Below are 23,358 nucleotides of genomic sequence, written 5' to 3' on the forward strand. Positions count from 1 at the left end.
TCGACAGTACTCTCGAGGTAGCAAATTAGTTTCATAAATCGTGATATCTCGTTTCCGATTATCCCGCACTCTAAAACGCCCTTTATTCTTTCACCTTTCATTCCTGATGTCTTCATTGGCTTAATCATTTCATTTCCTTGCACTATTTACAGCTACAATGAAAGAGGAATGGTCCCAGAAAATAAGACATAACGCCACTGATATTTATAAAGCTTGTATTTATTCTTAAATAACATTTACAATAACAATACAAAAGTCATGATGACGAAGGCGTCGCGGTTTTCCCCACGCTGCTCAGTTTGATCCTCGCCGCCGCCGCTCTTTGCTTCCTGCGGCCCGCAATCTTCTCCGCCTGGTTTTTGACGAACGCCGCGCTGGCGAGCGCCGGTCCGTCCTGCTGCCGTTGGGCCGGCACGCTTCGCAGCCACTGCTGGTAGTAGCCGCGGAAGCCGTCAATCTGGACCAGGTAGTTGTTGCGGGACTTGTACTTGGGGAGGAAAAGGACGACACATTCAAAGGGGTGATATGAGTCAGAAATATGTACATTTTATGGTTTTGTGTACAAATAATAATATGTCAATTTCCGAAAATGTGTTGGTGAGACGGCAACATTCTGCGAAACCTGATTTCATTATTTTTTGGGTATTTGGACCTTTTCCTTGGTGAAGTAAGATTTCATTCTGCACTTTTATTTGTTAAAAATATTCTTGCAATAATTTGTCTTTATGTAAACAACTTTATTTTCGTAATGTTTTTTTTTTTTTACTTAATATATTTGCAAAAATATCAATACAACAACTTTCCCTGTCATTATGAAATGTAATTAAAAAAGTTAATTAAATAAATAAATTAAATAAATAAATAAAACATAATAAATAAATAAATAAATAAATGAAATGAAGTGAAAAAAGCTGATTGCATTATTTTTGTGATATTTGGGAAGATCCAATTTTTTTGTTAAAAAAAAAAAATATATATATATATATATATATATATATATATATATATATATATATATATATATATATATATACATACACAGACACACAACTTCTTGCAATAATTTGTTTTTATTTAAACACAACTTTATTTTCATAATATATTTTTTACTTAATATATTTGCAAAAATATCAAAAACAACTTTTCCCTGTTATTCTGAAATTTAATTGAAAAAAAATAATAATTTAAAATAAATAAATAAATAAATAAATAAGGAGATGAAATGAAGTGAAAAAATCTGATTTCATTATTTTTGTGATATTTGGGCCTTTTCCTTGGGGAAGTAAGATTTCATTCTGCACTTTAATTTGAAAAAATATGACTGAAATAATTTGTTTTTATTTAAGCACAACTTTATTTTCGTAATATATTTTTTTACTTAATACATTTGCAAAAATATAAAAAAAAAAAAAATTAAAAAAAAAGAAGACTTTTGGCTGATATTATGATTTTTTTTTTTTAAGTGAATTTAAAATAAAAAAATAAATTCATAAATATATAATAAAAATAATACATAAATAAATTTAAAAAATGAAATGAAGTGAAAAATGAGTTTTGTTCATTTTGGAATGAGACTGTAACATAACAGAACGTGGGAAAAAGTGAAGCAGTGGAAACACTTGGCGGATGCGTCGCACTGCAATATCATTAAGACGCTGAAAAGTGTTTTCATGGCGTGAAAACAATTCCTAACTCCTCCTCTTAAAGGAGCAGTGGCACAGTGGTCGCCACGGTTACCTGGTCGTAGTTGGGAGGATACTGAGCGGCAAACTCCAGCTGCTTGACCACCACCTGGTTAGGCCACACCCCCTTGTCGCGCATGCTCTTCAGCAGCGTCCTCAGGTACGCGTAATCCAGACGGCGACTCGCTCGGCCAATCAGGGCGGAGAACACGTGCGCGTTGGGCTGTAGCCCCGCCTCCTGGCACAAAAAAAGTTTTAAAAAAAATTACGGAGCCGTTGGTCAGCCTTCATGTCAATGATGTACTGATCGTGTTAAAGTTTTGTCACTTATTCAAGGGACTTAGTTTATATTTTCAAACGACTGTTTCAGTTATTTTTTAGTTTTGAAAAGCATTTGGATTTTTATTTTATTTTTTTTATTTTTCAAACAACTTTAGTTTTAGTCTGTTTTTGGGGGCAGGCTGTAACAGATGTAAGTATGTTAATAGAGATGAGTGATTTATTATTATTATTATTATCATTATTAGTATTATTATTATCATTATTATTATTATCATTATTATTATTATTATTCTCATTATTATTATTATTATTATTATTATTAATGAAAAATATTGCTTTAAAATTGAATTATTTAAAACATTTTATTTTCTAAATATTTTCAGCAGGAAAAAAAAAGACAAATTAAAATAATTGTTAATTAATTATGGCTTACAGCTTAAGAAAACTCAAATATCCTCGCTCAAAATATGAGAATATTTCCTCAGACCAAGTAAAAAAAAAAAGCGCTAATATATATATATATATATATATATATATATATATATATATATATATATATATATATATATATAAATATTTGCTGTCAAAGTTAAATAATTAATCACAAAAAATAGTGCATATTAATATTAATATTAATATTAATATTAATCACACTACTAATTTTGACCACAGACGTTACTTTATCTTATAGCTTATGGTTACGTTAAAGGTAGCACAGGTCGTGTCTGAGCAATAAATATAACTACAAGCATTAAAGTAAAGCGTTTAATAAATATTTACGTATGACATTCAGAATATTTGTTCATGTCGAACTATTGGGGTCATTTTTTTTTTTTTTTTTTTTTAATTATGCAAGTAATTAGCTGATTAGAAAAAAAAAAGGAGGATGAGCGCGTGCAGTAGATACAAAATTCTGAAGATTAAATGTTGAAAAAATTAACACATAACACAATTGTGCTTTAAATTTGGCAGGCAAAAAAATGTTGATTAAAAAAAAAAAAAGCCTTTTTAATTAAGTGATGAATCAAAATTCTAATATGTGATTAATCTGAGTAAAAAAAATGTAATCGTTTGACAGCCCTAGCACACTTTAGTTTAATAATAACCTTGATGACGATGATGATGACGAAGACGATGATGATGATGATTACCTCCATGTCTGCGAGGAGTTGAAGTCCTTCCTTTTGCCTCTGGCATCCGAGCGCCAGGCTGCCGAACGTCTGCACGTCCACGCTCACGTTGCGCTGCCGCATCACGCTCAACACCGCCTGCAGACGCAACAAATTGGAAAATAAGACGTTAAATTTAATTTCCCGTGTTCAAATATATAGGAAGGGGATGTACGGAAATCATACGACATAAGCAAAAGGACGGGGAGTGACAGGAGCTGGATTTTTTTTTTTTTTAGCGGCTTTTGAACTCTGCCTAGCAACAATATTTGTCATAATTTATATATTTGTGGAGACTGAGCTCAAGCTGTTTTTGACAATTTTAACAATGTGCAGAATTTCACAATTTACTTCACGTTAAAAATTTGCTCTTAATGAAAAGAAAAATGCACTGAGCTGTCACCAATGTAACAAATGCAATTATGCCATCTAGGGGCAGAAAAAAATGACCAACACAAATCAATATCACACTTTTTTCTTTTTTTTTTTTTTTTTACATTACAGTAAATCTTTTTTTAATTTGAACTCAATTATGTTTTGTTTTATTTGTTGATTTTTCCTTTCGGAACAATCGTGCCAAATTTCAACATACAGTTAACAGCATGCATAGTAGCAAAAAGAAAACAGGGCCAAACAGGATGAAGCCAAAGCTTATTAATTCCCATACCCAGAATACACTAGGACGTACTTTATGAATTATTATGAAATTACTGTTTCAATAACTAAAAGATGGAGCCATATTTCTGTTAGTTTAACATCCCCCCCACACTTTTATGTTACGAGTATAAAAACTTGGGGAAAAAAAACATTTTATTGTGCATTTAGAACATGTAAAATTTGTGATTAATCGCGAGTTAACTATTGAAGTCATGCGATTAAAAATGTTAATAGCCTGATACCCCTAATATATATGTACAATATATTGAAAAAAAATATATATATCTATCGCGATATTGGTCCATGCAATATGCATATCGCAAAGACATACCAATAAGTTTCATGTGGAATTTGATGCTTTTATTTTAATTTGACCAGCCAGCCGCTAACTAAAAACATTATCGAGAGGTCATTACAATTAATTAACTAAGAATATATCGCGTTTGCTTATTTTGCTGCATGTAAAAAAAAAAATGCAATCATTTCATTAGATAATAAAAATGTCATTTCTTTCGGTACATGTTAAATATCGCAATAATATCGATATCGCTATCGATATCAGCAACTATATCGCATGATATCCCAATATGGGCAATATGTTGCAACCCTAATATATATACATATATATATATACATATATATATATATATATATATACATATATATATATATATATATATATATATATATATATATATATTAGGGGTGTTAAAAAAAATCGATTCGGCGATATATCGCGATACTACATCGCGCGATTCTCGAATCGATTCAATAATCGGCAGAATCGATTTTTTTTTTTTTTCGATTTTTTTTTTTTTTTTTTTTTTTTTTTTTTTTTTTTTTTTTTTTTTAGGATTCACACCTTGAGCATGGAAGAATGTTATATGAACGGCACATTAAGCCTTAATATTTTTATTTTAATGCTGTTCAAATGTGAAACAGATTGCAAACTGTTTGTGTACAGTGGCTCACGGTTATAAGCCTCAAGTTTTAGATAAATATATTCATACAAATCTTACAGTGTACATGTACAAATTTACTGATAGTATTTTCTAAATTTGAATGGAAAAAAATCGCAACAATCGACTTATAAATTCGGATCGGGATTAATCGGTATCGAATCGTGACCATTCGTATCGGGATTAATCGGTATCGAATCGAATCGTGACCTGTGAATCGTGATACGAATCGAATCGTCAGGTACTAGGCAATTCACACCCCTAATATATATATATATATATATATATATATATATATATATATATATATATATATATATATATATATATATATATATATATATATTTTTTTTTTTTTTTTTATATTATTATTCGATTAATTATTCTAATTACCTTTGCTCCATCCAGGTCTCCAATCTTGGCAGCCCTGCGAACGACCGTGTTGAAAAAAGCCACGTCGAGCTTGATGCGGCGCTCCGCGGCCACCTTCAAGAGCGCGTCCAACGACTGGAGACCGGGCGCCATGGTGTCCGCCAGCAGCGTCAGAGTCCGCAGGTCCGGCTCCAGCCCGGCCGCCGCCATTTTCTCCAGGAAGCCCCGCCCCCCGCCCAGCAACACCAGTCGGTCGGACGGCCCGTCCACGGCGCCCAACGAGATCACGCCGCCACCGTCCTTGCCCTCCAGGAGGTCCAGCATGTTTGGGGTGGCGTCGACGGGCAGCGGTGCGCTTTCCGCTGGTCTGAGCGGCACCAAGGAGTTTTGCGGCGCACCGCCGCCTTCCGGCGCGTCGGGCGGGGCGAGCAGTTGACGCTCCAGAAGGTCGACGTCGACTCCTTGGCGAGACTTGACGTGAGGCTCGTTCGAGTGGAGCAGGATGCCGGAGGCCAGCGCGGGGTCACCGATCCCACAATCCCTTGCGGTCCTCAGGAGCAGGTTGTAGTTCTTGGAGTCGGGAAGGAGGCCGGACCGGAGCATCTGCCGCCACACCTGTAAAAGGCAAAAAAATTATAATAATAATTGTGTGACACAAATACACACATAAATACATGATGAATGCGCTCCGTTTTTATGATTAACTCATTTGCTCCCAAAAACGTATAAATACGTTCTATTTTAAATCTTTTAAGTGCCCCAAAGACGTATTTATACGTTTTTTGTTTAATGCTAGAACATACAGAAAGCTTTGATGCAGCCTCTCAACTGCAAAGAACGGTTGAAGACATGGTAGTTATTACACAAATGGCCAGCAGGTGGCAGCAGAGTATAAGAGATCAACCAGGGCCATGTTGGGAAAAAAAAAGTTCTAAATAGATGTGTGAATAATGACGAAACTTAACTATATTCTAATGATAATTGCTGCAAAATGGAAACAGATAGCAATGGTAGTTATGACAAAAAACGGCCAGGAGGTGGCAGCAGAGTACAAGCGATTCCCAAGGGCCATGTTGCAACAAGCTCTTTGTGTCAAGTGTTTTCACCAGGAATGTGAATATTGATGAAAGTTAGCAATATTCTGACGTTAATTGCTGCAAAACAGAAAGAGATAGAAATATACTTTTTTCCTAATGAAAGAAGAGACTTTAATCTTTCTTTCCGTTTTTATAGCAATAGCAATCTTTTTTTTCCTAACAAATATTACATTTTCATTATTTTACGTGTGTGGCTAACTAGCTTGTTTTGTTCAGGTGGCTAACTGTTAGCCTCTTAACATGGATTTAAGTTGAAAATATGTGATGTGACCAACCATCATTAAATTGTAGTAAAATTGTCGATAATAGTAAATAATGCGAAAGAATACATCTTTTATGTGTTTTTAATAATTAATAAACTGTGCCGTAGCTGGTGAAATTCTTATCCGTCACTGATCCATTTACATTTAACATATCTGTCCAATTTAATCCACCTGAGAAAGTGTTAGCATGCTGTGTTAGCAGAAAAAAAAAAAGACCTGCAAAGCCAGCCTGAATCCAATCGCTTTGTCCTTCACACATCCCATCAGCAAGTAGTGAAACGTCTCCTGAGTGACGGCGTGGCCAACGTCCAGCATCTCCTGGAAACATGATTAAGCACGAATACTATCAATTAAAAATTAAAAATTAAAAATCCTGTTTTTCTGACTATATTTTGGGGAGTTTTGCTTTTTTTTTAGTATTTTTTATTAGATTTTTTTTCTGTTTTTCTGAATTTTTTTTCTGTTTTACTGAATATTTTTTCTGATGTATATAGAAAATATTTTTAAAAAAAGGGAAAACAATTATTCCAATAAACAGAAATAAAATTATTACAAAAAAAAAAACAGAGCACCAATTTGGAGTATTTTTTTCCTCCTGTTTTTCTGAGTAATTTTTCCTCCTGTTTTTCTGAATAATTTTTTTCCGTTTTTTTTTTATATATTTTTTTATGTCAGAAAAAAATATTCAGTAAAACAGAAAAAAAAAATCAGAAAAACAGAAAAATAATTTTAAAAAAAATACTCAAAAAAACAAAGATCCGGCTATCCAGTCATATATACCAGAGGCAAAACAAAAACAAAAATTACTCCAAAAAACAGAAGTTGGTGTTCTGCTTTTTGAAATTTTTTTTCTTCTTCTGTTTTTTCCGTTTTTTTAAATTTTGAATAAGGTTTCCTCTTGTTTTTCTGAATAACATTTTTTTCCCTGTTTTTTTGAATACTTTTTTTATCACACAAAAAATATTCAGTAAAAAGAGAAACAAATATTAAAAAAAATAAATAAATAAAATAATAGGTAGGTCTCACAATTTGCTCACGGTAGTTTTTGCTAGCTTCTCCTGCTAGCTTACTATTGTTAGCCACCCCAGCTAGTTCCTACTAGCCACTTTTGCTAGCTTCCTCGCGCCAAATGACAATTGGTAGTCATTGGTGGTCGGCTTGCGTGTGCTTCAAAATGGTTGAATTCTATTATTTCACCACCAGATGGCACTAAATTCTACATACTGTAGCTTTAATGAGCGTTTTAGTCTAGTCTAGTTTTCGCCCGGTGAAATTCTGTTCGAAATTAGTTTCTGTTGACGAAATGAACGCTAGCCGACGCACAATGTAAAACGCCATGCGCAAGCTAACGATGTTAGCGTCGCTAGTTGGAACTCTTTCATGGACAAATACAGACACAAAAAATACACACGCACGCACGTACCCGCAGCGTGTGCACGCAGGCGTGCAGGTCGTTGTGGAGCGCGTGCGTCTTGAGGACGGCGTGGTAGGTGGCGGCGCTGAGGACGATGTTCTTGCGTCTCAGTTCCTGTTCCAGGTTCAACGCCCGCTCCAGGGCCACGCGGCCGTGCGGCGACTCGGCGCAGGCGTTGAACAGGGCCGTGTAGGTGGCGTCCGACGCCTCCAGGTCGCGCTTCTTCAGCTGGAACAAACATTTGTTATTACCAAAGCAGATTTAATAAAAAAATAAATAAAATAAAAAAAGTAAATAGTAAAAAGAAATAAATGAATAAATGAATAACGTGTCACGTGATGCGTCCAACTCACGTCATTGTAGAGCTTGAAGGCCTTCTTGAGCCGGCCAGCTCGCCCGCAGCCTCCGATGAGCACGCTGTAGTTGTACTCCTCCGGCTGCAGACGCTCCCCACGCAGCATGTCCTTCTCGAACGTCTCCAACGCCTCATCGAGCTTCAACGGAACATTTGTCATCTCTCACTATATCAGCCACATCACAGCGCTCACAAAATATCTAATCGTACGTATTTGCTTAGACGAAAACAAAAAAAATATGCCCGTTGTGGTTAATTGTGGAATGGGCTATTAAATGGGGATGTAACGATACCGGCAATATCGTGATATCGCGATATTAAAACTGCCACAATATCGTCGTCGTCCCGTTCTCCATATTGAAAAAGACAGGTTGATTTCCATTTGTGCAGTTCTAGCACCCTCTTGTGGCATTTATTTTTTTTGGTGCAATTTAACTTTTATTAGGGATGTTTTGGCCCTCATCTGACACTCATTGTCAGATGAAGGTGAACGGAATATGTTTGTGAAGCAAGTCAATATGTGGAGGAACTGAATGTGTGCGTGCATTAGCAACATAATAACATAATAATAATAAAACATAATAATAATTACAGTTGTGCAATTAATCAAAATTCAATTACAATTTCAATTATTACATTCCACGATTACAAAATCTGCATAATCGAACTTGACTAAAATGATTATTGAGTTGTTTAAATTTATACATTTGCACAATTTTTTTAATTTTAAAATAACTAATTTGATAAATTTTGTTTCATCCAAAAGGAACTTGCATAATTATAGTGTTTCGAATAATTTAATTTGTCTTAATATTTTTTTATTTGTTTTTTTTACGTTTTAATTTTTTTTTGTTTTGTACCAAAAAATAAAAAATAAAAAATACCGCCCTACTGCACAGTGCATATATAAATATATATTATTATAAATTCTATTTGGTCCAAAACTTAATTATAGTGTTTCTATTTTTTTTTTTTCAAATTTAGCCCTAATATTTTTAAATGCTTAAACATTTTCTTGTTTTGTGCCAAAAAATAAATACTTTTAATAATCGTGATTTCAATTGGTGCCAAAATAATCCTGATTATTATTTCTCCCATAATCAAGCAGCCCTAATAATAATAACATAACGTTGATGTTATGTACAAAAACACAATATTGTGTTGTTGTTGTTTTTAATATCGCCATAATTATTGTATCGTGAGCTTCATATCGTGCTAATATCGTTTCATGACATTTGGATATCGTTACATCCCGACAACTAGTATCTCCTCTCAGTCAGGACCAGTATCTCTTTATGGATTAGAACCTTGGCTCTTACAAACCTTGCCAGCTTTAATCAGCTTCTTGCACTGCAAGAAGTACCAGTAGGTCGTATTTCTCCTGCCGGGCCTGCGTGAAGGTTCTTCTTCCGGCTTCTGGTCGTCAGCGTCTTCTCGGTAGTTCAGGTCCAACATCTCCGGGCTCACTTTCCTGAAAGACCTCCGGGCGGAAATGTCTGCGGACAGAGCGCCGAAGTTCTCCTCCTCGGACGGCGAAGCGAACTCCTTCGCGTCCTGCTGCCGCCACGAAGAGGCCGTCAGGGAGAACCGCCTGGCGTGCGTCGGAGCTCCGTAGCGGCTAGCAGCTCGCTCATTGACCGCCGGTAGACGACGGGACAACTTGGCAACCATGACTGACATCGTCGCGCCATTTCGGCAGCAAAAAGATGCTACAGATTGGAGCATGGTTCGAGATAGTCGGTTATAAAGCAGATATTTAATAAATTGGAGTTATTTTACGAACTTTTTGTTTGGCAACACGAGCTCGTATTGTGTCATGCGCGCCGCCATGTTTGGTAACGCCTACCGCAGAAGTCACGAGTAGTCGATAGTCGAACAAAAATAAATACTGTAGTGTAAATAATAGATGACCAAATGTGAACACTCGACTGGTACACATTCAGGTTCATGTAAAACTTTAGTTTTGTGTGCTTAGCCTAAAAAAAAAAAAAAGCGTTTTATTTAGTTAATGGAATCAAGTCGATTGACAGAGTCAGTAATCGATTAGTATGCCTGCTAACATGTAAACGTTACGTTTTATGCTATTTTGTTATTCGCTCATATATTTTATTTATTTATTTATTTATTTTTAAATGACTAAACTCTATGTTGTTAAATATGGTGCAAATAAACAAAAACATTTGTGCGTAAAAATTTGTACGTATAAAAAAAATAAATTAAATTGTACCTGTAGAAAGTAGTGTAAATTTGCATCTGTATAAAAATCCTGATTTGTACCTGTAGAAATGACAACTTATAATCAAATAAGTCGCCACTAGGAATCGGTTTTTTTTTGTTTTGTTTTTTATCTTTTGTATTCATCTTTGCATGAATAGTATTTCAAAACAAAACCCCATCAAAAAATTTGGAAAGAATGTTTAAACTAATTCCATCTAAATTACAATAAAAACAAAACTGAAATAAAAATCAGAAAATGACAATGAGAAGCAATAAATACACATTTAAAAAGTATTTTTTTTTAAACAAAGTAAAATTTAAAATTCAGAATTAAATCCCTTTAAAAAAAATATAATACAATAAAAAAGATTTTTAAAACAATTTATAACATATATATATAATTTTTGTATTTTATTTTTTTATTGTATTTTTTTTGCTTTTATTTTATTTTTTATTGTGATGGACACAAAAATCAAGTCATTTAAAAAAATAATTTATTGAAATTGTAGGTGCAATATATATGCTTGTAAACAAATACATCCTTTATTAAATTGGCACTTAGCAAAGAGTGGCACGTTATTTTTTTGACGCCCCGGAAAAAATCAAAATTGAAAGTTTTGAAAGACGCCTCCTTTCTAATCTGACTAACAAAACGCAACTCCATTTGAGGCATACCAAGCTAACGTTAGCAGTCTTTTTTTTTTTTTTTTTTTTTCAAGCATAAACTTCAGCACCAATGACTTGTTTGGAAGCGCGTTATCGCGTTGTCGTCACCACGGCGACATGCGCGACGGCTGGGCCACGTGACTCTGGAACAACGTGGTGCCGTCCAACAGGGCGAGCGGGATGTCCCGGATGACGGACGGCAGGTCTTCGTGCTGGATCGGGTAAACGACCGCCGAGAGGCCCGGACGCTGCGAGGAAAACCTGCAAACAAGAAAACACAGGAAAAAATATTCAACGATGAAATAAATACTGGACTTTTTTTTTTGTTTTTTGTTTTTTTTTGGAACGCGGACCTGTCGAGGAGCGTCTTCTGCAGATCGCGGCAGGCCGCCAAGGTGCCACCGGTGAACACGTGGCACACGACCAGGCGGCCGCAGCGCTCCACGAACGACTCGGCGGCCGCCGCCTCCAAGGAGCCGTTGCGCGAGATGAGGCAGAAGCGCTGCAGGCGGGAGCAGCGGGAGAGGGCGTCGAAGAAGGACCGGTTGGCGTTCAGGTACGGCTGCTCTAACCTGAAACACGCGTTCGCAACAAGTACCATTCAGAAAGAAAAAAAAAAAAAGGATGCTAATGAGGCAAAAGTGTTCAACCAAAATGGCAGACTTCCTGTGTCATGTCAACACTGATCTGAATATGACTGGATAGCCAACAGGCCAAGAATTTTGAGGTCGCGAGGCGGCCATGTTGCTCCTCCCAAAAAAACGTTTCTTGCCATACCATCCTGTACATTCACAGTTTTGAAATTGGAGAATATTTGAGACAGTGCTTCGTAAGAACAGCATGATTTATGGTGTTTTACATTCATTAAAAATTAGGGATGCGTTAGGGATGCAACGGTAACGGCAATCACGTGACATTAAAACCGCCTCACTATATTGTCGTCGTCATGTCACGATATTACAAGCAGCAGATTTGTTAAAAAAAAAAAAAAAAAAAAAAGTTGTGTTGATTTCCATTTGTGCAGTTCTAGCACCCCCTGGTGGCTAGTTTTTTTTTTTTAAATACAGTTAAATTTTCACAAGGCATGTTTTGTCCTTTATATGTTTAAAATCCATAATGGTGAGATGAAGGGGAACGTAATTCAATAAGTCAATATGTGGAGGAACTCGATGCGTTGTTGAATAATCAAGTAAGCGCCTCAATATTAACTCATTCAAACCCAAAAACGTATAAATACGTTTTTAATACTTTGTCCTTCACTCCCAAAAACGTATTTATACCTTTTGATATTTTTTTTAAAATAATGTTTTGTTTTTTACGCTAGAGCATACAGAATGCTTTGATACAGCTTCTCAGATGAAGAGGTCGCTTAAAGCAAAAGAACGGCCAACAGGTGACAGTAGAGTATAAAAGATCAACCAGGGCCGTGTTGCAACAAGCTCTTTTTTATTTAACTCATTCACTCCCGGGACAGTTTCGCTATTTTACTGGATTTTGACTGATTTTGCAAGACCCATAGAATATTGTGTCCTATTGCTATAAAAACATGGAATCTACCAAAAGAAAGTTTAGAGCCTCTACTTTCATCAGGAAAAAAAGTATATTTCTATCTTTTTCCATTTTGCATCAATTAGGATTAAAATATGGTTACGTTTCATCATTATTTACAAATTTGTTTAAAACTACGGGGAAAAGAGCTTTTTGGTCTCTTATACTCTGCTGCCATCTACTGGCCGTTTTTGTAATAACTACCATTGCTTCAAGCATTCTCTTCAGTTCAGAAGTTCAGAGGCTGCATCAAAGCCAAAACGTATAAATACATCTTTGGGGGCATGGCAATATTTAAAATAGAACGTATTTATACGTTTTTGGGAGTAAATGAGTTAATAATGACGAAACTTAGCTATATTCTCTCTTTCATATCATGATATCGTATTGTGATGTTAACATATCGTTACATCCCTAATCGCCATCCTCCCCACCAATATCGTGATAATTATCGTTTTGTGAGGTTCATACTATGATAATAATCATATCGTTTGGATATCGTTCCATCCCTACTCATGACAGACACTACCAAATTTCCTGTTACTTCGAGAAACTCGCATCCCCATTACCGGAGTTCGCGTAGCTGCGAGCAGTTCCTCAGCGCCTCCAGCAGGGCGGCGTTGTAGTTCATAATTTTCAGCGTGCCGATGTTGGCGAGCGACAGCGCCCGCAGGTCCTCGCAGCGCGCGGCCAGCCGGGCCAGCCCCGTGCCCCGGAGGACGCCGGGCAGGCCGGCCAGCGTCAAGCGGCGCAGCCGCCGGAAGCCGCCCAGCGCCGCCAGGTGGGCGTCGCCCACGCCGCGGGCCCACGCGCACATGCCGCGGGGCTCCACGCTGGCCCGGGCGCACGGCTCCAGGCGGGGCAGAGCCGAGACGAAACCCGGCCCGATGAGCTCCAAGGTCTCCAGCGAGAGGCATCCCGAGGCCAGCTGGCCGATTCCACAGGTGCTCTCCCCTACAGGTGGGCGGAGCAGACAAAAAGATTGATTCAAGTGGAAAGTAGTACTCCAAATGATGACGTGAGTAAAAAGTATTCCATGGGTTGTTTTTTGGGGGGGGGGGGGGGGGTGGGGGGTGGTCAACAACAGATTCATGGTATTTCCTAGGGCCGGGTTTAAAAAATAAAAATTAAAAAAAATTTTTTAAAAAAATCGAATAAGCCATATTGAATCGGATTTCCCTGGTGTCCCGCCTTCTCCCCTGGTGCTTCCTCCTCTGCTTCCCCCCTCCCGCCGCGGTGCAAATCTCGCGCGGCTGGAGGTGGGGTGGGCACATCTTCCCTCTCTGCGCTGCTGCCCGGTGCCGGTTTCCGGGGGGGGGTGGGGGGTTCTCGCGGGGGGCCGGGTTCGCGGGGGGGGGGGTGGCGGCCGTCGGGGGGGGGGCGGCTTGTTTGGGGGGGGGGTGGAGGTATGGGTGGGTGGGGGGTTGGGTGCTGGGGGTCGGGGTGTGTTCGGGGGTTTGGGGGTCGGGGGTGGTGGGGCCTGGGTCGTGGTGGATGGCGGGTTTGGGTGGGGTGCGGGGGGGTCGTGGGGGGATGGGGGCTGGGGACCGGTGGGGCGCTGTGGGGGCCCGCTGGGCCTCGTTCTGCGGCCTTGGGCTCGGGGGTGTGGGCCGGGGCTGGGGCGGGGGTGTTCCGGGTATCTGGGTCGGCTCGCTGACCGGTGTCCGCTCGGGTGGCTTGGGGGTGGCCTTGGTGCTGCCGCGGCCTGGGGATTCCGGGGGGGGTGGGGGGGGGGGGGGGGGGTGCTCGCTTTGCTGGACCGCGGTTGACGGCTTCTCTCTTTGGTGGTGGTCCTTATGCATGCCAGATCCGTCGCACCAGCATCTACTGAAACTCAACAGAAGTACCCTCTCCCTCCCACAGCCCCTTGAATCAGTTGGTGCTGGTGTCTGTGGTTCTCACTTTTCTTTATCTATCCTTCCCTCCTTCCTCTCTTTAGTTTTTCCTCTGGTCACTTGAGATCTTAATTTATTAGAAGTATGAGGTTTCTGGGGTTGGCATAAGACTCCGGTTTTGTAACCACGCAGGAGGGGTCTTGTTGGTGCTGGACTTCACTTTGATGGATTGGATGTACTGGCTTCTATTGATCTCACTCTGCCTTATCGATCCTTCCCTCCTTCCTCTCTTTAGTTTTTCCTCTGGGCTCTTGAGATCTCGCTAAATTTGCTGGAATTTAGAGGCTTCCGGGGTTGGCGTAAGACTTTGATTTTGTAATCATGGGGAAGGCAGGAAGTGTTTGGTCGGTGCTGGATGTCACTTTGATTTACCTTTCTTTTCTCTTTATTTCTTTTTTTTCTGACCTTTTCTCTGGTCTCCTGACCATTTAAATCTCACGACTCTGGCAAGATTCTGAAGTACCTGGTTAAGGCGAAGGGTAATGGGATATTTATAAGGTTTTAGGTGAATGAATGAGTATAAATTTATACGTATTTGCACGCACGCACGCAAACGCACGCAAACGCACACACGCAAACGCACGCACGCACGCAAACGCACGCACGCAAACGCACGCACACATACACACACACAAAAAAAAAAAAAAAAAAAAAAAAAAAAAAAAAAAAAGGAAAAGAGCAATGATGACAAGACGTTGAATCGGTAAGACTACCGAATGAACAATTCTGAGCTCTTCAAAAAAAAAAAAAAAAAAAAAAAAAAAAAAAAAAAAAAAAAAAAAAAAAAAAAAAAAAAAGAATCGGATTTCCCATTTTTAAGCGTGATATTAGGGCTGCTCGATTACGGGAAAAAAACGTTTTTATCTCATCCATGCTGACGTTAATTGACACTTAAGTGATAACATATTGCTTTCATTTGCTCCCAAAGACGTATTTATACGTTTTTTTGTTTTTTTTGGGGTTTTTTTTTTTTAATGCTAGAGCATACAGAAGGCTTTGATGCAGCCTCTCAACTGAAGAGAATGTTTGAAGCAATGGCAGTTATTACAAAAACGGCCAGCAGGTGGCAGCCGAGTATAAGAGATCAACCAGTGCCATGTTGCGACAAGCTCTTTTGGTCAGTGTTTTCACCAGGAATGTGAATATTGATGAAAGTTAGCTATATTCTAATGCTAATTGCTACGAAACGGAAACAGATACAAATATTTTTTTTTTCCTGGTTAAAGAAGAGACTTGAATCTTTCTTTTGGTAGGTTTCATGCTTTTATAGCAATCGTGTGCGGCCTTGCAAAATGAGTCAAAATCCAGTAAAACAGAGGGTGAAGGAACCCACCCACCTTGTGTCCCCGTTTCCGAGCCAACTTTGTAGTTCTGGACGCCCACTCGAGGGAGTTTCTTCAAGCCTCGCAGGGGCGCCGCGAGGGACGAGTCCCGCGCGGCGCCGAGATGCGACTGGACGCCGTCGGAAAGGGCGCAGGCCGGCAAGGCGAGCGAGCGGAGGTGCCGGAGCCGAGCCAGGCTGGTGCACAAATGGGGCGGGGCCGGCGGCAGGGCGTGGTCGTCGCGCTCGTCGTGATGGTAGTGGGTGTGCATCAGGTTGAGGTGGCGCAGGCCGACGCAGCGGGAAGCCAGTCGGCTCACGTTGTCCGGGAGCAGCTGGTCGTCGGCGCCGCGGCACTCCGAGTACGGCGCGTGGTTGACGCCGCTCAGGTTGAGGCTCAGCAGCCGCGAGGCGTCTCGCACGCCGCCCTCCAACAAGGACTCGAACACCTTGGAAGTAGTTAGGCAGGTAAGTAACGGTCACAGTACGATCACAGTACTTGCAGTAATTACACAAACTCATTTTCTGCCAAAAACGTATAAATACGTTCTATTTTTACTGTATTAATGTGCCAAAGACGTTTTTATTTGTTTTGTTTTTTTTCTTTTCTTTTTTTTTTTTTATGTTAGAGCATACAGAAGGATTTGATGCAACCTCAAATGCAAAGAATGGGTGAAAAAATGAAAATGAAAAATGGTAGTAATTACTAGGGATGTAACGTTAAGCTCGATATCGCGATACCGTGATATTAAAACTGCCACAATATCGACATGTTCACGATATTTAAATGCAACATATCTGTTCAAAAAGCCAGGTTGATTTCCATTTGTGCAGTTCTAGCACCCTCTGGTGGCTAGTTTTTTTTTTTTTTAAGTGCAATTTAATTTTCATTAGGGATGTTTTGGCCCTTCTATGCTGAAAATTTACACTAATTGTCAGATGAAGGGATAAAGTCAATATGTGCATTAACAACATAACAATAATAATAATAATAATAATAATAATAATAATAACATTGCTGGTATGGACAAAAGCACAATATTGTGCTTTTTTTAAGTGTGAGCTCTTTTTTTTCTTTTTTTTTTTCAGTATTGTGACCTTTTTTTAAATATTGCCAACCTCCCCACAATATTGTGACAATTATCGTATCATGAGCTTCATATGGCGATAATATCGTATCGTGACGTTTGGATATTGTTACATCCCTAGTAATTACAAAAACGGCCAGCAGTGGGCAGCAGAGTATAAGAGAAGATCAACCACAATTCGAAGCAGAAATTTTGAATGCAATTGATTAATTTAAAAAAAAAAATAAAAAATCTGATATTTGAAGCATTGATACTTCTGATAATGTCTTCCATAAAAAAAAATAAAAAATCAAATTGGTAACTGCATGAAATGAACGTGAATGGAATGGATCTTGGAAATGTGAAAACGGACACCTGCGGCCACAGGGCAGGACATCGGCTGAAGCTCAGGTGCTTGGGGCTGTTGCCCTCCAGCGCCCGCTTGAGCGACGAGGGGTCCAGCCAAGAGCGGGGCAGCTGCAGGGCCTCCAGGTCGCCGCGGAGGCCCAGGCTCCGGGCCAGCGAGGGGGCGGCGGGCCAGCGGGCCGGGTTGGGGCCCGGGACCGACACCAGGAAAACGCGCAGGCGCTCGGGAACGTGAACGCTGAACACGGCCAGGTAGAGCAGAAGCAACGTCTGGTTCACCTGCAGGGACCGACAAACATGGCTACCGTTAGCAAACCAGTCTTATGTAGCGCGTTTGTTGTTATATGCGTTAGGGATAGACCAATTATCGGCCGGGCCAATTATCGGTGCTGATATTTGCCTTTTTTTTTTTTTATCTGATGGTATCTAACCGAGCAGTGAATACTTGCGAACGTAGCGAATTTTGGAATTGGAAGATGTTCAGTCAGTTTTTATTTGTCGTAAACACATTTGGAACGTATTCAGACAATTTTTCCTCTGCAAAGATCTCTTGAAACGTTTTACGAACCCTACCAAAAAACTGCAAATTAGCTACATTCGCATGCATTTGTCACTCAGCAAAATACGGGGAATTTTCATTTATGGATCTATTTAAATTTCCACTCTATTTTATTAAAAAAAAAAAAGGAACTCCCTTCACTTTTTATTAAAAATAAATAAATCAAGAAATTGTGTTGAAATTTTAGAAAGATTTAGATTAACATGCTAATAACCATGGAAGCTCTGCAATTTTTGTAATTTTTTTTAAATAATAAAAAAAAAAAAAAAGGAACTCCCTACACTTTTTATTTAAAAAAAAAAATCAAAAAATTATGTTGAAATTTTAGAAAACTTAGGGATCTATTTACTTGCTCTTGAATTTTATTATTATTATTATTTTTAAATTTAGCTTAACACATGCTAATAACCCTTGAACCAAAAGTCAAACTGAAGTAAAAAAAATAAAATAAAAAAAAATAAATAAAGACGTGTTTTGAAAGCGTACCTCTCCCGGAGCCAGTCGGGCGCTGAACTCTTCCAGCTGCTCGTAGTGCGGCACGCTGCTCTGGCCCACCATCAGGTGGCAGCTGACGCCGAAGCCCTCCCTGGTCACGTCCGCGATGTCGAACTGCAGCATCAGCCTAATGACGTACAAACGCGCAACGCCACATTTGCACTTGCATGAGGGGAAAGGCACGTCCAAATGACATTTCAGTGCTTTATAATTAATTTGCTCCAGCGCCCCCACAACCCCTTTTTTTACTTTAACAACTTTTTTTTTTTTTTTAAAGAAATAATGTGTATATATATTTTTTTTTAATTTAGATTAATTTTTTTGTTTTAATGCCATTTTCAGTTGTAATCTGACATTTTAATTAAATTTCTCTCATTTTATATTTTTATCACAACTAAATATTTAAATATCACAACTAAACAGAAGCAACTTAAAAACATCACCTTTACATATTTTTTTCTGACATGAATTTAATTTTAAACTTATTTTAAATGTAAATTTATTTTTTTACTTTAAATTTATATTTGTAATTTAAGTTTTGCATTTTAATTTAATTTATTAAATTGTATTTATAATTAATTTGCTCCAGCACCCCCACAACCCCCTTTTTTTTTTACTTTCACAACTTTTTTTAAGAAATAATGTGTATATATATAGCAACTTAAAAACATCACCTTTACATATTTTTTCTGACATGAATTTAATTTTAAACTTATGTTAAAATTTATTATTATTTTTTTTTTTACTTTTAATTAAATTTGCATTTGTAATTTAATTTTTTCAAATTATTTTTTTTAATTTTTAGTTATGTTTGATTTGAATTTATTAAATTGTATTTTAATATAAATATGTATTTTTTATTTATTTATTTTTTTAATGCCATAGGATGTCCACGGCCACCGAGACTATAGAAATGACGACCAGATGATACTTTTTTTTTTTTTTTTTTCCCTCTCTCTCAGCAGCGCAAACTCCTCCTTACTTGCGTAGCTGCGCGCAGCAGGGCACCACGCCGTAGCTGGGCGTCAGCAGCGTCTGGCGCAGCTCGGCCAGGCGGCTGAGCCCGTCCACCGCCTCGCCCGCCAGCTTGGCGGCGTCGAAGCCCGGCCGCACGTCGAAGGCCAGCGAGCGCAGCAGAGGCAGCGAGGCCACGAGGCGAGAGAGGCGCGGCGCCGTCAGCCGCCACCCGCTCACGTCCAGGCGCGCCACCGCCTTGCAGCGCCCCGCCGCGTCCAACGCGCCGCCGCTCAGCCAGTAGACGCCGTTCAGGCTCAGGGACCGCACGTGACTGGACAGCTGCCGCAGCGCGTGGCGGAACGTTTCCTCGTTCATCTGCGCAAGAAGGTGAGGGGAGGGGTAGCGCTAATTTCGTAAAAAAAAAAACTGAACAAAAATTGTTTCGTCAACACACATTTTTCACTGGACTAAAACTAGACTAGACTACACTAAAACCCTCATTAATAATTAAACAATAACTTGGACTAAATCCGTATGCGAGACAAAAATGATATGATTTCGTAAAATCTTATCTCTGCTAATCTGTCACTGTGACACGCCCCCTTTCAAATCTGCAGCTAGCGAGTGCAACATGCACACAAAAAAAAAAAAAGGATGATAATGGCAACATCGTGATATCGCGATATTAAAATAATTTATTCACGACATTAAAAGCAGCACATCTATTAAAAAAATCAGGTTGAATTCCGTTTTTGCAGTTCTAGCACCCTCTGGTGGCTAGGTTTTTTTGTTTTTTTTTTAGTGTAGCTTAATTTTCACAAGGCATATTTTGGCCCTTCTATGTTTAAAATCTAGGATAATGGCAAGAGATCTCTCTCTCTCTCCCCCATCCAAAATCCTATATTAGCGTTAGAATTAATGATATCGGCATGTTACTTGTGAGTAGTCACCGATACCACTGTTTAATGCAGTATCGGCACCTCTGCCGATACCGGTATCGGTATCGGAACAACACTAGTTCCAACAATAATGTTAATCCGACCGCTAACGACCGGTCATGCTGGCTAACTCACTAGCTTGTAGCATGGAGCCATAGTAGCCACTAGAGGTGGGAATCTTGGGGCACCTCACGATTCGATTGCGATTACGATTCAGAGGCTACGATTCGATTATAAAACGATTATTGATTTCCCCCCCAGGCAGCAGAAAAAAAACAATGTATTTTGGTGCTTTTAATGTTTCGTACATTAGTTACAAAAATAGTACAAAAGTCCTCTCAGGCCTACATAAACTACTATTTCAGTATCAAGTTAACAGTTCAAAACAGTAAATAAAATACTCAAGTCCTCATTCTGTAACAACAGCTTTTAAGTCCACTCAAAAGTGCATTGAGGTATAAATGAAAGACAATGTGAACTACTACTTCAATACAAATGCCTAAAAAAAAAAAAGTGCTTTCCTGCTTTTTAAGTTGTGTAAAGATGAACGTGTAAACATTAATGGGATCGTTCGGCTTTTTTAACATGAATCTCGATTTGATCCTCACCTCCCGTGTGTGCGATCAGCACTGACTTCTTTCTGACAGCGTTCTGTGACACCAGTTCTGGTTCGACGTTGGACGAGAAGAAAATAAAAAAGAAAATAGTCCAGCAAGTTGGCTGGGGTCTCGGAAATAAAGCGTTTTTCTTCTAAAAACTTTTTGTTTTCAAAAGCGTGATACATTTCCACCACAATACTCTTTTCTGAATAAAGTCAGACGCCATTACCGCCAGCCACTACTTTTCTGTTCGTTCGTTCGTATCACTGCGCGGCGCCCTGTAGAACGCTAACCGACGCACTGCAGCCAGCTAGCTGATACTTCCGCCTCAAGTTGTTTGCCTTTTCGGAGCAGGTCTGATGTCATGAAGAGGTGGGTTGGTCAGCTCAGCCATGCTTGTTGTTGTTTTGAATCTCGAGGCGTGAGTTGTGGATGTGTACTCTCGGTCCGTCCCAAAAAGCGTCCCGAAGACCGCGCGCGCTACTGCGTTTCAGTTCCGCGTACTTTTCGCTCGTTTCGCTTCCCTTGGCATATTTATATAATCGGAATTTGGACGTTTGTGAATCGTTCTCGATTGTTCCACGGCCGAATCGTGAATAATCTAAGAATCGGAAATTTTGCACACCTCTAGTAGCCACTTGTTGATATATTGTAATTGTGTGTCAGGTTCTTTTTCCATCAAAAAGATGTGAGGAAATTTTATGTGAACGAGTTTTAGATCCAAAATGTTCAACATAATCTGCTGTCAAAAAAAATAAAATAAATTAATTAAAAATAAATACAGGAGTTCAATGATTGTCCTGACTAAAACGTTGACAGTTGTTGTTGACTCAGACAAATAAAATGATGATTTATTGGACTAAAAACTAACAGGCGTGATTGAAACTGGACTAAAACTGAGCCTAAATTGATCAAATGGCTGATAAAAAACGAACACTACCGTGTACTCCTCGGTTAGGCAAACGTGCGCCAGCAGACTCTTGTCGCGGCAGAGCGTCTGCAGCCGCTGGCAGACGGGCGCCACGTTGGCGAGCAGGTCGCACACGGGCACGTAGCGCAGAATGCAGAGAAGGATCTCGTCCGACAGGTCGGACATGCCCACCGTCGCCATCGCGGGGTCCTCCTCGGGCTGGCCTGTATTAATTAACACATTGATTAGCGTGATTGGAGATTAACAACATTTGTGGGTTAATATTTGGTCCAGAATTAATTTGATAACTTCGTTATTTTTTCAGGTACAATTAATACCTTTAAAAAGTATTTTTTTCTACTTGCTGTCGACTGATGATGACATCACCTGTGATGAAGGAGTAGGTAACGACAAATCATGGCTCAGTTTACTGACCAAACACAGAAAACAGGCGAGTCATGATTGGCCGTTACCTACTTCCTCAACACAGATGATGTCATCTGCAAGCAAGTAGACAGCAAGTAGAAAATGACTATTTAAAGTATTAATTGTACATGAAAAATAATGACATCACCACATTAATAATTGGAGACAAAATATTAGCTTTTTACTGTTGAAAATGGCTCAATGAGTCACGTGTCCCTTTAAGCTACATTATGACAACATTTTCCATTTTGGGGATAATTTCTACATTTCAAAACATATTATTGACAAAAAAAAATACATGTGATGAAAACGAAAGATGATCTTGAGTTACACGAGCTATTATTTGCTTTTTATTTCTTTTTTGTTTTATCGCTGACGTTTTTGATACAATCACGGAAACCAGGAAGTTACAGAAAACTGAAAAACCTTCAGACGGAGGCGTTTAATCGACAGTCGAGAAAGTGATTCACGCCAACTGTCTTTTAGCCATAACGTTCGTTAAAACTAAATAATATCCATTTGGTCGGTCATAAAACAGGTAGAAAATTTGGACTCGAAGTCGTAAAAAAAAAAAAAAAAAAAAAAATCACCTGGCGATGCGTCAATTAGCCCCACATGCTAACACGATTCAGTGTTGCCGCTAAATTGCTAAACATCCCACCTGGTGAACGTGTCGTACCTTTGACGTCCGAAAGGTCACCGGCGCCGCTCACCTTGGACCCCATGGGGCGCTACTATTTAAATGTCAGGTGTTCGTTCGAGACATGCTTGCTTTCGGGCTTCGGGCTCTCCCCCTAACCTCCTCTCGCTCGCCTTCTTTGGGAGCACGGACATAATTCACCGCTGCAAGATGGCGGAAGAATTTACGCGTTGCACTCAACGCAGGTCACAGCTATCGAATTCCGATGAGTCGATCAGTACAAAGCAAGATGAAGGCAACCTGTCAAACTCAAAATGGGTGAGTTTTAGTCGACTTCTAATTTAGTGTTCAGTATTGGTTAAGATGTGTAAAAACGAATGTATTTATTTACAAACAATCACGAGAACACGAAAAGGGAAGTCAACCCCCAACTTTTCTTCAAAATAATGCGTTGTGTATGCCCACTTGTCTAAACACGGCATTCTGATTAATAATGTGTTCCTG

The 23,358-nt window shown here is 39.2% G+C and overlaps 3 protein-coding genes across 5 annotated transcripts in view; 1 reads left to right on the forward strand and 2 right to left on the reverse strand.

The window, feature by feature from the left end:
- Window positions 1-201: 201 nt before the first annotated feature.
- On the reverse strand, window positions 202-10,095 carry ptcd1 (pentatricopeptide repeat domain 1). Of its 2 annotated transcripts, none has more exons than XM_077525492.1 (8): window positions 9,574-10,095; window positions 8,249-8,389; window positions 7,905-8,123; window positions 6,698-6,799; window positions 5,143-5,736; window positions 3,116-3,232; window positions 1,738-1,917; window positions 202-487 (listed from the first exon to the last, which is right to left on the reverse strand). In XM_077525492.1, the coding sequence occupies exons 1-8, from the start codon at window positions 9,973-9,975 to the stop codon at window positions 257-259; spliced, it is 1,986 nt and encodes a 661-aa protein (XP_077381618.1). In that variant the 5' UTR covers window positions 9,976-10,095; the 3' UTR covers window positions 202-256. The 2 variants fall into 2 exon arrangements, with proteins under 2 accessions (XP_077381618.1, XP_077381617.1); XM_077525491.1 differs by having other exon boundaries at window positions 1,738-1,920.
- An 849-nt stretch (window positions 10,096-10,944) lies between these two features.
- On the reverse strand, window positions 10,945-23,327 carry fbxl18 (F-box and leucine-rich repeat protein 18). Of its 2 annotated transcripts, none has more exons than XM_077524133.1 (9): window positions 22,876-23,327; window positions 21,819-22,012; window positions 19,367-19,716; window positions 18,376-18,511; window positions 17,340-17,609; window positions 15,914-16,346; window positions 13,251-13,635; window positions 11,487-11,705; window positions 10,945-11,394 (listed from the first exon to the last, which is right to left on the reverse strand). In XM_077524133.1, the coding sequence occupies exons 1-9, from the start codon at window positions 22,937-22,939 to the stop codon at window positions 11,238-11,240; spliced, it is 2,208 nt and encodes a 735-aa protein (XP_077380259.1). In that variant the 5' UTR covers window positions 22,940-23,327; the 3' UTR covers window positions 10,945-11,237. The 2 variants fall into 2 exon arrangements, with proteins under 2 accessions (XP_077380259.1, XP_077380260.1); XM_077524134.1 differs by having other exon boundaries at window positions 22,894-23,324.
- Window positions 22,903-23,358, forward strand: part of LOC144020545 (uncharacterized) — a 42,588-nt gene continuing 42,132 nt past the window's right edge. The window contains exon 1 of the mRNA XM_077524132.1: window positions 22,903-23,172. The gene's annotated coding sequence lies outside the window, so the exon portion shown is untranslated. The remainder of the gene's footprint in view (window positions 23,173-23,358) is intronic.

This window comes from Festucalex cinctus, chromosome 6 (genome assembly GCF_051991245.1).
Source record: "Festucalex cinctus isolate MCC-2025b chromosome 6, RoL_Fcin_1.0, whole genome shotgun sequence".
Taxonomy (NCBI): Eukaryota; Metazoa; Chordata; class Actinopteri; order Syngnathiformes; family Syngnathidae; genus Festucalex; species Festucalex cinctus.